General features: G+C 40.2%; 1 protein-coding gene across 4 annotated transcripts in view; it reads right to left on the minus strand.

Annotated features, from left to right (window-relative positions):
* celf5a (cugbp, Elav-like family member 5a) overlaps positions 1–13,601 on the minus strand; it is a 178,862-nt gene that overhangs the window by 5,928 nt on the left and 159,333 nt on the right. For 2 of the 4 annotated variants that reach the window (XM_060880469.1, XM_060880462.1), the window contains exons 7-10: positions 11,251–11,395; positions 4,301–4,513; positions 3,220–3,306; positions 1,713–1,856 (exon numbers count right to left, since the gene is read on the minus strand). In XM_060880469.1, the coding sequence (XP_060736452.1) occupies positions 1,713–1,856; positions 3,220–3,306; positions 4,301–4,513; positions 11,251–11,395 (589 nt within the window). Of the gene's footprint in view, positions 1–1,712; positions 1,857–3,219; positions 3,307–4,300; positions 4,514–11,229; positions 11,396–13,601 lie in introns of all 4 variants that reach the window. The other 2 variants (XM_060880454.1, XM_060880446.1) reach the window with 1 other exon arrangement.

Raw genomic sequence — 13,601 nt, forward strand, 5'->3', positions numbered from 1 at the left:
TTGTAGATGCTTAAAATGTTTATTAATTTCATGAACATCAAAGCTAAACAAGTTCCGTCTCTCTTAAAATGGTTTCCTTTCGTATCTGTGGGTTTATTGTCACGAGCTGCATCCCAAAAAAGCTTGAAAACTCTGAGCTTATGTTAAAAAGTTTTCACTGATCTAGAAGATTCAGAAACTGAATAGTACTAATCAATAATACAGACTGATCCAGCAGTGTAAACTCTTACTAAACCTGCATTACAAATGCAACAGGAAGTAGTTATTACATCACCAAATATAAGAGCCTATCAGGTGCAAAAATTTAAATGTAGGTAAATTTGCATATTAATTAAATATGTTGATGAATTTCTTGACAAGGCTTAAAATGTCTTTTTCTGTTGTAAAATGACGTTTTAAAGCTCATTATTATTCCAAAGGCTTATTATTATAAATGAGACCGATGTGAATATATGGTTTTGCAGCCTAAACTCTCTAACCTGCATGAACCTCTTAGTCTCAAGCGAGCGCTTGAAAGCACTGTTAAAGCTTTATGTTATACATATGCAAGGAAAAGCAGCGACTATTTCCAAAGGTCACTGTAAGTGGATCACACACACTTGTCACAGCAGATGCCAGCTCGTCCCTGTCGCGCTCTAAAAACCGAACCTCAAAAGCCAGTGACCAGAAAGTATAGCTTGGTGTTGATCCAGCTGCTGCATGCACGCTCGCTGAGGAGCTGCTGCTGAACCATGAAAAACAGCCAGCTCTTGTCTTGTCCTTACTCTCCTCTGAGTGGACCACAGATCGTCCTTTTCGTGATTACGTGCATACGATATGAAATGAGCCTTGGCGAGGTGGATGAGAAGGACAAAAAGCCACATCGCTCTGTATATACGTCAGAGCTTTATTTCTAGCCATCTCACTCCAGCTCTTCCTCAGTGGATTAATTACAGCACTTGAGTGCAAACACCTCTGACCTGACACTGTATTTTAATTACTTACTGTATAAGTCAACACTGCTGGCAGCTTTTCTTTTCTTTTCTTTTCTTTTCCCCTCACACACTGCTGTAATTAAACTCTCTCTGGAGACGGTGGCCCTGCAGGAATAGTGGCCCAGGACAAGCCATCCCCCGGGGTGACCCCACACACTGATCTATAATGGTCCAGTCTTTTCAGGATGCCCATGTTCTAGTTTATAATCCCACACAATACAGTAAAGTTGAACTGTTAGGATTTTTTTGTCTTCTTCTTCTTCTCTTTTTCACAATAGAGCCTTTTCACACAAACAGCTTTGTATGCAAGACCGCAGACTCCCCATTGATATCCATTTAAATTCAAATGCTCGTAAAATGAGCGCTCCTCATTTCTGAAAAGTTCCTGCTTCAATGTTAATTTGAAACCTCAGATAACCTGCTCCTTTCCACCATTGAAATTCACACTTTTCATATTCATTATTAATAAGAAAGGTTCATAGGCAATTATCACAGGTCTTGGATTAGTATGCAATTTACATCTCTTGTCTAGGTGAAACTTTCTCCTGTAATTTCTTTCAGTGATTTGACTTTGTTGTGTTCTATAAAACGATTCGTATTATAATGTGTTTTAAAAGAACGAGAAGGATTTGTACAGACAAAAGAGGCTAAGATTATATATTGTATTTATTGTGTTTACACACACACATATACACACACACACCAGGGATTTTAAAAAAGCGCTTGTTAAACACTTACCGAAGCACTTGCTCTGGTTGGTGGCTCTATCCATGAACACCTTAGAGGAGATGACCGTCCCGAAGGGCAGGAACATCTGCATGAGTTCATTATCACCAAACTCCTGTGGTAGGTGGTAGATGAAGAGGTTGCAGCCCTCAGGGCCTGAAGAAACACATTAGCATTAGATTAGAAACTGATACTGGTGCCCATTTACTCATAATCATATCAACATCTGATACCACATGATACTGTGTGACATAAGCCTATTGGACAGTGTTGGCTGTCACGCTAATAAACAGATGACACAAAATGATAGCAATCTACATGTATTTTATGACTGAAAACAAATTTAAGCAGACTGCAAGCTTAGTACTATGAGAATATCAAGAGGAACTACAGCATCTTCCCACAATACAAGTAACCTGATTAAACCTTTTAAACATAAGAGTTAGCACAAGGGGTTTGTTGCTAGCAGCCTACAATTACAAGCAATGTAGCTAGGTTCACCATCTCAACACTAAATAGGTGAAAATTCCAGCTCGAAATCTGGATACTGTTGACGATCAGAAACTATCATTTATTGACAATGAGAGATTCCAACAAAAGGAAATATATTTTATTAACAGACACATTAAAGCCTGATTTGATCTAATTTGCCTAATGCAGCTGATAAATGCACTTCATTTTAAAATCATGGAGATAACATTATAAATAATTAGACTAGTAGCCAAAGTGCATGTGCAATTATGTGTGCAGTATTCGTAAGAGAGTTAAAGAACAGGTGCCATGACAGCTCTTAACAAAATAAGACGTAGGTTAGTTACTTTGCGCTCTGAATGTAGGTGAGTATTGGGCTATCAGTATATTAAGCATCAGGGTCACTACTGGTGTCAGTATTGGAAACAGTATTGGAGTCAGATATTGGGATCAGAACAGGGATCAATATTGGGGTCAGATATTGTGATCAATATAGGGGTCAGATATTGCGATCAATATTGGGGTCAGATATTGGGATCAGTATTGGGATCAATATTGGGGTCAGATATTGGGATCAATATTAGGATTGGTTTTAATTCATACTCATACTTGATCTGACAAATTATATACATCATCAATCCACCCCTGTTATCCCGGTGGAAGGCATTACTCACAATATTTAAAAAAATGACATGAAATGCTGTATATTTGTATGTGTAGATTTTGTGGATTTCACAAATCAAACTTGACACCAACAAATGTGGGTTTTGTCATAGTACGAATGAGAGCTTTGGATTAAACAGTGAGAAAAAAAAATCACACTGGCAATAAAAAGTACTTGCAAACATTTGGACTCCATCACATTAACCCATCACACTACCATTTCCAAAACCTTATGCTTTCCACTGATGAGTGGGAGAGTGGAAGTGTAGTACCATGTAGGGTTCCTTGGAGTTTAAGAGGTTAAATACATCATGTTCCACCTCTGATTATTGTATATGTGTGTGTTTGTTAGTTGTTTACAGAAAGAACAGCATCTCACCCTCACCTTCCCTCTGCTGCTGCTGCTGAATGACCTGCGGTGGTGGTGGCAAGCTTTGGCCAATAGGGGTCAGTGTGGTCGCCGGGTAGATTGCTGTGAAACAAAGACCAAGGATGCAGTAAGTTCAAGCAGACTGAAAAACTAATGATCCCCGTCATACAACACTGAATGGTAGGTTCAGGATGAAAAAATATGCTAAAGTTTCCCTTTAAATAAGGAAAGTGTGTGGCATCACAGACTGGGCATCACAACTGAAAATCACAGAATGGAAGCAGTGAGTTTGACGTTTAGCAAAATCCTGCACTGGAGAAACATTTCATGATGGACTCAAATAGAGAGATGTCCAAATCATTTAGTGGGCCAGACCAAACGAATCAGTGGAATGGCCGATAAAACGACAAAACCAGTTTAAGTTCGTTAATTTATTGGCATTTATCTCAAAAGATACACGTTGAAAAGACAAATGTGGTGAACATCATTATAGGTGAACAGGCTGCAATTCAATACACGAGCATCATTTTATAGCCTTATGTAAGTATCCACCTCATTAAACTATTCACCATTTTGTAGTGTTACATCCTGGAACTGAAATAGACTTAACTGAGATAATATGTTCAATTATTTTTGTTTACTAACGAAGAATGACATGTCATTATCACATTTTGTCGGTGGCGGAGTTTTCTGGCTGCCTAGCAAAATAATGGAGACTTTTTTCTCAAAACAATTTCAATTCAGAACACATTTACTAAATTAATTTATCGGGCCAGATTAGAACCTTTATTGAGCTGCTCCTGGTGTGTGGGTCTTATATTAGACACTCCTGATCTAGTAGAAGCTCAGTATTTTTCAAAAGCCCTAGCTGTTCCATCTCCCAGACTTGAAAGGTTAAATTGAGTAAGAACACAGGCAACGGAGCTCCAACACTCGGTTTGTGTGAACAGCAGTTTAAAGGCCTTACTGTACCATGTATCTTTACCCTGAATATTTGCAAGACATTGCCAAATATTTATCTATCAACAACTATGGCAGCGTGAAGGATGTCTGGTTCATAAGGTGAAAGGGGTGAATAGTGTGAGCTACAGAATACCTGTGTACTGTTGCACCCCAGTGAAGGCCTGCTGCAATGTGTCTGCAGCAGTGGGGCTTTGGGTGGAGTACGGAGGCAGACCATTGGCATACACAGCTTCCACTGCTGGGTGTCCATTGGGCTGGTGAGGGATGCCGGTAAAGCCGTTAACAATTGGAGTGACGATGCTAGGTACGGCTGAAGACGTGATGCTTGCAGGAGGAGAGCTAAGGCCTGTTGATGTAAAAAGCATAATAACTCTAACACAAGATTCACTCTACTGTACATCTAACATTTAACAAACACGTTCAAACAGAAAGCACTTGAATCTGACAGAAATGACAGATTCATTTTCATCATCTTCATCTTCATCTTCTACCGCTTATACGCCTACAGCTTCATTTTGAATCTGCAAATATCAAGTATATTTCCATATATATTTTCTTAGAGTATTTTCAGCATTGTTGCATGTAATGTGCGGGCAACGATGGCTCAGTGATTAAGGCTGTGGGTTAATGATCAGAAGGTCAGGGATTCAAAACCCAACCAAATCTAAGCTGCCACTGTTGGGCCCTTAATCTAGGCCCTTAACCCTTTGTGCTCCAGGGCCCCTGTATCATGGCTGACCCTGGCCTCTGACCCCCTGGGATATGCAAAGGTTAAGAATTTTACTGTGCTATAATGTATATGTGATAAATAAAAGCTTCTTCATATAGTATGCAGTTATACAGGTTCCAGTCATGTGTCTGGCGGTTAGAGCCATGCACATGGAGCAGGGTTCGGATGGTGGAGCTAAGAGCTAGCTGAGATGTTCTGCTCCAATGAAACGGCCCTCTGGAGTGACAATGTTTCCAGTGTGGGTGCACTTAGTCATGGACACAACAGGCTGTGTATCATCTTCAGACATATTGAGTCTTTATTAAATTAGTTAGTTATGAATTGTCAGTTGTGGCAATTTAGACAGTACTTTACACCAACCATTTCCTCTATTAAATCCCAGAGGTGTTCTACACCAGCTCTCTCTCTCTCTCTCTCTCTCCCTCTCTCCCTCTTTCTCTCCCATACACACACACACATACACACACACACACACACACACACACACACACACACACACACACACACAAACACAGTTAATCAATCTGATGCAATTCTTTGTCTGTATATTCTTCCTGAATACTGATATGTCTTCAGGACTTTTTGAATAAAAATTGTCCTCTTCAGAAATAAAATATATCTGAATATACTGAAATACTGATTCTGTCAGCTGTACATATATATATATATATATATATATATATATATATATATATATATATATATATATATATATATATATATATATATATATAAACCTCACCAATGAACAATCATACAACAATCATACAACACCAATTAAAGTCTCAAATTATATAGTTGTGACCATTTGGATGGATTTGAACTCTAGAATCAGACAATTTGCATAATTTTTGTATCTTGAGCAAACTACTGTATGAGGAATTCTGTAGATTCTTTCAACGTAGATTCCCCTAAAGCTCCAGTACTCCATCTCCACCTACTACACACCATGTTGATGAATTAGCCGTTGTTTCCAAACCCTGAGAGACCGCCGGTGTCTGGGTAGATCTGGCGACCGAGCTAAGCACAACCACACGTGCACTAATACAGCAGGCAATAATTCAGCCTCTTCATCACTGTACTGCAGCTCGTCTGATTTTTATAAAAGTGCCCTAGAGGATTTTGAGAGCGAGCAAGATGCTTCACGCAGCACTAACTCTAAGCTTATAGTAGCACCACACACATGTAAGGGAATGGAGATTTCTAGTGAAAGTGTGACACAGCTGAGAATGGACGTGATTATAAATCTATTTACTCAGCATGTTTGAGCAAACAGAGCTTTGGAGCTTTATGAAACAAGTCGATTCTTCTACGAAGCAAACACACCACATGTGCTAAATCGAATCTTCCTCATCCAGTGCGTGAGCGATCACAAATGGAAGTGAGGCAGATCAGAGCTGTCGTGTCATTTATCACTGAAACACATTGAATTTTTCAGCGAACATCCTTCACTGTGACATGTATGTGGCTGTGTATGAAATATAATGGTACACGTGCTGCTCTTTACACACCTTCAGTGAAAATTAAAGATATATTTAACAGATTCATACATTTTGATGTGTTTTCCTCACCCTCAGACAGACATTGATCCAGCTCCTCCATTTGCCCCAGGAGTAGATTAGAATTTTTTTATTTTTTTTTTGGTGTGAACCTCGTGTTTGAAAATGGTAATGGAAATAAGTTGATAGATGAATATTTTGTACGGAAAAAAAAATCTGTCACCGACAGGCTGGTAATGTACCGTGTAATTATTCCACAAATATTCCTTAACCTTCTGTTTAGGAAGTGTAATTGTGTTTGCATTATTGAAGTCCTCTCACTGTCAGCGGAGAGAATATGGTAGAGGAATTACTCTCCATATGGCCTAAATAAAATTTAGCATGCAAATTGTACATATGCAAATATTAGAAAATTAAATAGTACTGCATTCATTTATTTATTTCGTCTTTATATATTTATTATCTGTTAGTCCTCTAGCCTCCATTTGCTTGTGTCCCCCAGCTGCACTGTCTCAAATGTCCTCGACTCGTTTTGTTTGTCAGTTTGGAAAAACAAACAAATAAAAAAAAATTAAATCTCAAGGTGAATGCCACCAAGCAGGTGATCAACAGAAATGATCCGAGCCTCTGCTCCGGCTCACAAATAGACTGTCAGACACCTCATTAACTCAAATTGTTGCTTTAAACACAATGTCATGAATATGTTCATGCACACAGCACTTCTGCTCCATCTGTAGAGGCTTCAGGACAGAGAGTTCATCCTCAGAGGGATCTACACACTACAGATGTTTAAATATAGACGAATAACACAGCCAGTGTGTTCACACTATTCTACCCTCCATTAAATACAGACCCGAATAATAAGACCTCTAAACTTCCTTTCGCTTACTTGACAAAGCCACGCTTTCAGTGACAGCTTAGCTTTAGATGCTATATACTGCACAGCTAGTGTCATTTCTCATCAAAGCTAAATAAAAAAACACAACAAGAGACAAACTGCACATGGCACAAACAACATGCTAGTATCAACACAGACTAGAGGAATAAAATGATTTAATGCATTCATTAATTCATTCATTTTCTACCGCTTATCAGAACTACCTCGGGTCACGGGGAGCCTGTGCCTATCTCAGGCGTCATCGGGCATCAAGGCAGGATACACCCTGGACGGAGTGCCAACCCATCGCAGGGCACACACACACACTCTCATTCACTCACACACTACGGACAATTTTCCAGAGATGCCAATCAACCTACCATGCATGTCTTTGGACCGGGGGAGGAAACCGGAGTACCCGGAGGAAACCCCCGAGGCACGGGGAGAACATGCAAACTCCACACACACAAGGTGGAGGCGGGAATCGAACCCCCAACCCTGGAGGTGTGAGGTGAACGTACTAACCACTAAGCCACCGTGCAGCCCCAGATTTAATGCAAATCATTCAAATTCAGTTCCGTATATGACCATATGATGATGGTGTCTTAAAGGATGACTCTCCCCCATCCTTCCACATTCTCGCTGAATGGCTTCATCAGCATGTACATGATAGAAATCATATCCTAAAGCTTTGACACTCAGAAGAACACAAGTAAACACCTGTGGGACATTTTGGTGTGACATATTAGACAGCTCTCTACACCACCAGCACCCAAACACCAACTGAGACAATATCATCTGGCAGAACGGTGTTCATCTCCTGAGGACTTATGTAGAAGTGCAGTGCATCTGTTCTGGCTGCTTGTAGTGGCTCAACACCATATTAATACACTTTATGCTGTTTTTCTTTAATGTATAGTGTTCATCACTGTGCGTCACAGTACCGGTACATGCTCTAATAGAGGGTACCATCTGGCTCAAAGTGTACACACCATCAAGCTTAAGTGCTTTACATCTGTTGATAGAGCAGCCGTGCTTTTGTTTTCCAGAAGCCCTCTGCACCTTTCATATCATGCAATGGGCTAATACTTGTGTGTGTATGCGTGTATTCTTGGACGTGTGTTTTAAAAGACCACAATCTGTGCTGAAGACATTAATAATGGTGTATTTGTTCGATATTTGTAAGTCATATAATATCCAATGATATAATTAAAGACTTTTATACCACAGCATTGTCGTATTCTTAGCTGTATGTGATTGGTGGGTTTTTTGATGCATAACTGGACTGCTTCAACAGTAGTTCAGATTATAGGCATTATCATTTCTATTGTATCTTAAACAGGAACCTGTACTGTTGAGTAGTATGCAAGTTCCAGGAGATGGTAACATTTTACATTTTTTTTGGAAGGAGTCTCCAGTGTCAGAGAGAGACAAACTCTAGGCGCGGATCACGCTAGACTTCCAGCATGCAGAATTTCTTCAGAAACTCCTGAGAATATGGGCAGCAACTGGATATGGGAAAAGCTCTCAAGGTTGTTTTCCTCATGTCATTTCAGGGTGTTTTTCTTTGCTACTGTCACTTCTGGTTTGCTCATTAGAGATGAATATGATTTTAACTTAATAATTTTATAATATCTTTATTTTTTTTTATATTTCTGTAAAGCTGTTTAGTGACAATGTCCACTGTTAAAAGCACTATACAATTACAACTGAATTGAATGACATCACATGCCAAGCCGCGTTTTTTTTTTTTTTTTATTCACATATGACTTTTGACGTTTTAATCTGTTTTTGTGACACTGTTGTATAAAGCTGTGTTGTATAAAACGGGATGGTGCGACGTGGCTATAATCAGTGATTCCCCCATCTTGGCTTTTCTAAAGAGGTCAAGCAGTGACGTGCTGATCTTCTTTTGGTCTTCAAATGATATGAATTCGCAGGTCAGTTCAGCTCGTCTCTCATTTAGCTCGTCTGTCATTTATCTCGTCTCTCATTTAGCTCGTCTGACATTTATCTCGTCTCTCATTTAGCTTGTCTCCAGCATTCGCATGTGTATGAACAGAAGTCAGTTTGTTATTCAAACCCTTATTTCTGACATCACACATAATGCTCATAAAGCTTAATATTTGCTCTGTGTGTGTGTTTGTGTGTGTGTGTGTGTGTGAGAGATAGAGAGAGAGAGAGAGAGAGAGAGAAAGAGGGAGAGACTATACAGGGCAGACATGTTGAATAAAACCAGAGATGTTGTCTGCCAGATGCAAATGAATGAACGAGTGAATCTTATTTATTGTAGTCCTTGGAATATTCTCGCATGGGATTAATAATGCAACAGACTCCAACGGCTTCAATAATAGAAGGCAATCAGTGGAGCGGAGGACACACAGGAGCATGTCGAATGGGGCGCATATTTCAGCTCTTCTTCAGACCACACCAGGACCGCACGATCTCTTTCAATTAAGTCAGCATAAGAAAGAACAATTTGCCTCGGCAGCTGTGTAGCATATTAATATGACACGGATCGCAGAAAAAAATAAACACATAATAATCAAACATCCTCGTTTTGGCATTTAAACAAACAAAAGATTCCTAACATCGTGACATGACTGGAATCAATTATTTAGCTATTCCAGAGATAAAGTGTAGTGTTTGAGCAGCTGTATAGAAACTGCTGACAGAAACAAACACGATGCAAAGCAGTGACTTTTCTAGAAAATCATGCATCGCTTGGGCCAAACATGCCTGAACATGTGGCGCATGCTGCTCTAGAAAAGTTGCTGCTTTGCATCGAGTTTGTTTCTGTCAGCAATTTCGGTGATGATGTCTGAGACTTGACAAGATGTCTGACAAATTGAAGTGTCTGTCTATTGTGTAATCTTAAGAGCAGAATGAGAAGATCTGCATGTAGCATCACGCACGGATGCACTCAGCCTTCAAGAGAGGACTTGCCTAACAATCTCACGTGTTACATTTAATTGGCTAGCTTGCCCCTTTCTGAACAGCGGCTTGTCACAACCGAGTCAAAACCTCAGATGGTATGAAGCTCTTTTAAATGCTTGGTGTGTGTTTGTCCTTTTTAGTGCACTGAAATGTTGAATTCAGTCCGTCAGTGGACTTCAGGAACATTTAAGCTGTTGATACAAACCATTTTATGCTTGTGAATTCTTAATGCAGATGCAGAGGTGGTCTGCTCTAGCAGTCTAATATCTGCTCTCTCTCTCTCTCTCTCTCTCTCTCTCTCTGTGTGTGTGTGTGTGTGTGTGTGCGTGTGTGTTTGTGTGTGCTTGTGTGTGTTTAAACTGTAAGATTGGGTACATAACGGACTCAAAGTATTGAAATAGAATTGAATTAGGAAGAAACAAAGAACACGAAAGAACAAGCAGAAAGAAAGAAAGAAAGAAAGAAAGAAAGAAAGAAAGAAAGAAAGAAAGAAAGAAAGAAACGAGCTTGAGAGAACAGATTTACTTTGGAGTTTACAATGAGTCAGAGAGGAAAAATAATGTAATAAAATGATGAGACAAAAGAACAAAAGAAGGGAAAGAGATAGAGAGAGAAGGGAAAGAGATAAAAAAGAGAGAAGGGAAAGAGAGAAGGGAAACAGATAAAAAAAATTCTTAAAAATATTAGAAGAAATAAGAAGAAGAAGAAGAAGAAGAAAAAGAAAAGAAGAAGGAGGAGGAGGAGGAGAAAAAAGGAGAAAGGGGAGGAGAAGCAGGGGTAATGATACAGGCTTTGCTCCAGTAGAATAAGTGAGTGTGTTAGAGATGTATGTAGATGCCATTAGACATCTACTGCAGAGCAGTGGAGAAGTAAAGAAGTAAAGACGTGTGCATGATTGTGTGTTTTCAGCTCACAGTCTCTCAGCTCACAATGGTGACATGCAGACCTGTACTGAGCGAATCCCTGCCTTCCCCCGTCCCCTGTCCCAATAAGAGAGGAAATGAAGCGCAGTTGCTCACCCAGAGGCTGATGAAACTCACCCGACACCGGGGTCATGGGGGTGGGAGGGAGGCTGTTGATGTTCAGCGCCCCCATCTGGTGGATCTGTGTGGCCGGAAACGCCACGCTGGGCGTCAGGTAGCCACCGTGACTGGCGGCCATGAGGGCTGCCTGCTGCTGCATCAGCTGTGGAAGAAGAAGAGGAGAATAGAGGTTAGGAGAAGGAAGTGGGCTATACTGAAGAGTGATGGATGGCTAATGCTCACGAGGGTGGAGGAGAAAGTGGAGCGGAAAAAGAGTGAAAAATGTGTCAACCTATGTTTAGGGAAAGAGAAGCGTTCATCTTGCCAGTGAAGCAGCTGTCACAAACCTTCAGAAACATTTCTGTAGCTGTTGCACTCGCTCTTTCTCATGGAGGGACTCATGTATGTATCCCTGGAGTTCACAGCTACAGAACTGGACTGGATTCATGTTTCTCTTTTTGATTCTCGGGTTCTTCATGCTAGTGTGTGTTGGGTGATGATTTGCTGTTTTATCCATGATTATTTTTTATTGAATACAAGATTTATTCATTATTCATTATTCATAATTTCATATGATTTGATTCTTGTAATTGTCTTTGTTCACATCAGATGCAGATGTGTGTGTGTGTGTTTCTTGGGTCAGTCCTTGCTCCTGTCTTTCTCTTTTCTATATGTTGCCGTATGTGTACAGAATTATAGACATCTGACAAACTACATCACACTTCAGATGCTCAGCAAATGACAGATGAATGAAGATAATCTGGGTCTGTAGTCAAAATCCTATAGTCATTTTAGCTAAACATAGGGATTAATGATGTTGAAGGGAATCTGCAGGTCAGTAGTTTTTGTTCTGATTAAGTCTACTGGAAGTCAGATCAGCTTATTAAAGTCAGACCTGCAGGATTTGATGGATAAGACTGGGCACCGCTGGTTTAGAGTATAGACTATAGACCCAGTTTTGTTTACATGCATCTCTCTTTTTTCATTTGCTGCCAAGAAGAGCAACTGAAGCGTCTTGTAGCTCGTCAAATATCCATAATTTCCTCATCATCAGCGATACAGCTTGAGAAGAATGTATAGCATTGCCATTCTCGATATTACTGCATCTATTAAGAAAATGTTTCCATAATGAGTTCTGTCTATGTAGAGAACAGATAAACGAAACCAAAAGCTCCTCTTTTGTCCTATTATTAGGTTAATACATTATCATGAAATGGCAGAATTAATCAGGAAGTCATCTTCAGCTCAGTGCTAGTGGCGATACTGTGAAGCGCACGCTACTCCACGTGCTAAACGCTCCCTCTGCATCGAGTCCCTGCATGAGCAAAAAAGCCAATTATTTTCCCACAATGCCCCTGTCAGAGGTACACTGAAAGTGACCATTCTGCCATCCACTGGCACCTCACGCTTCACTCACACTGTCTATTAACTCCAGCTGCCAGTCCCTTATTTTCAGCAGTGTGACCAGTGAGAGGCAGCTGCATCTGAAAGAGCAGGAATGACCGAGTGAAAGGAAGAAAGAAAGAAAAACTAGAAAAAAAAAGAAAAGAAAAAAGAGAGAGAAGAGAAAGGAAAGCAGGAAAGAAAGGAAGAAACAGAAAAAAGTAGAAAGAAAGAGAAAGCTACAGAAATCGTAAGAATATGACAGTAAAAGCAAAGAGACAAAAGAGAAAAGGACAAATGAGTACAATTGAAACAAAGAGGGAGAATGAGAGAGTGGAGAAATCAAACTATACAGGAAAGAAGTAGGAAAAAGAAACAAAGAACAAACAAAGGTGGAAACATTCTAAGATTATATAAGAGAGGGAGGGAAGGAAGGAAGGAAGGAAGGAAGGAAGGAAGGAAGGCAGGACAGAAGGAAGGAAGGAAGGAAGGAAGGCAGGACGGAAGGAAGGACAGAAGGAAGGAAGGACAGAAGGAAGGAAGGCAGGAAGGCAGGCAGGAAGGGAGGAAGGAAGGTTCAGGAAGAGAGAGAGAGAAAGAATGAAAGAAACAAAGATAGAGAGAGAGGGAGGGAGAGAGAGAGAGAGAGAGAGAGAGAGAGAGAGAGAGAGAGAGAGAGAGAGAGAGAGAGAGAGAGAGAAAAGACAGAAAAAAGTGTAGAAATAGGGAAAGGAAAAGAAAAAAGATTCATTGTAGCTACACGAGGAATAATGTAAGCCACTTGGTCAGGGGGAATGTGCAGGTAGAGCTGCTGTGTGTGCTACACTGACACACTGATGTACTGAATAAGTTTACATTATGGCTAGAATGAGAAAGTTTCCTCTTCCCGCTCGCTCGATAAGTCGAGTCAGTGTGACAGAGTAATCAGGACGTATTGTAGCCATCTCATGGCCCGGGCCTGGGCTCTGAATGAAACTTGCAGAGTT

This window comes from Tachysurus vachellii, chromosome 1, assembly GCF_030014155.1.
Source record: "Tachysurus vachellii isolate PV-2020 chromosome 1, HZAU_Pvac_v1, whole genome shotgun sequence".
Classification (NCBI taxonomy): Eukaryota; Metazoa; Chordata; class Actinopteri; order Siluriformes; family Bagridae; genus Tachysurus; species Tachysurus vachellii.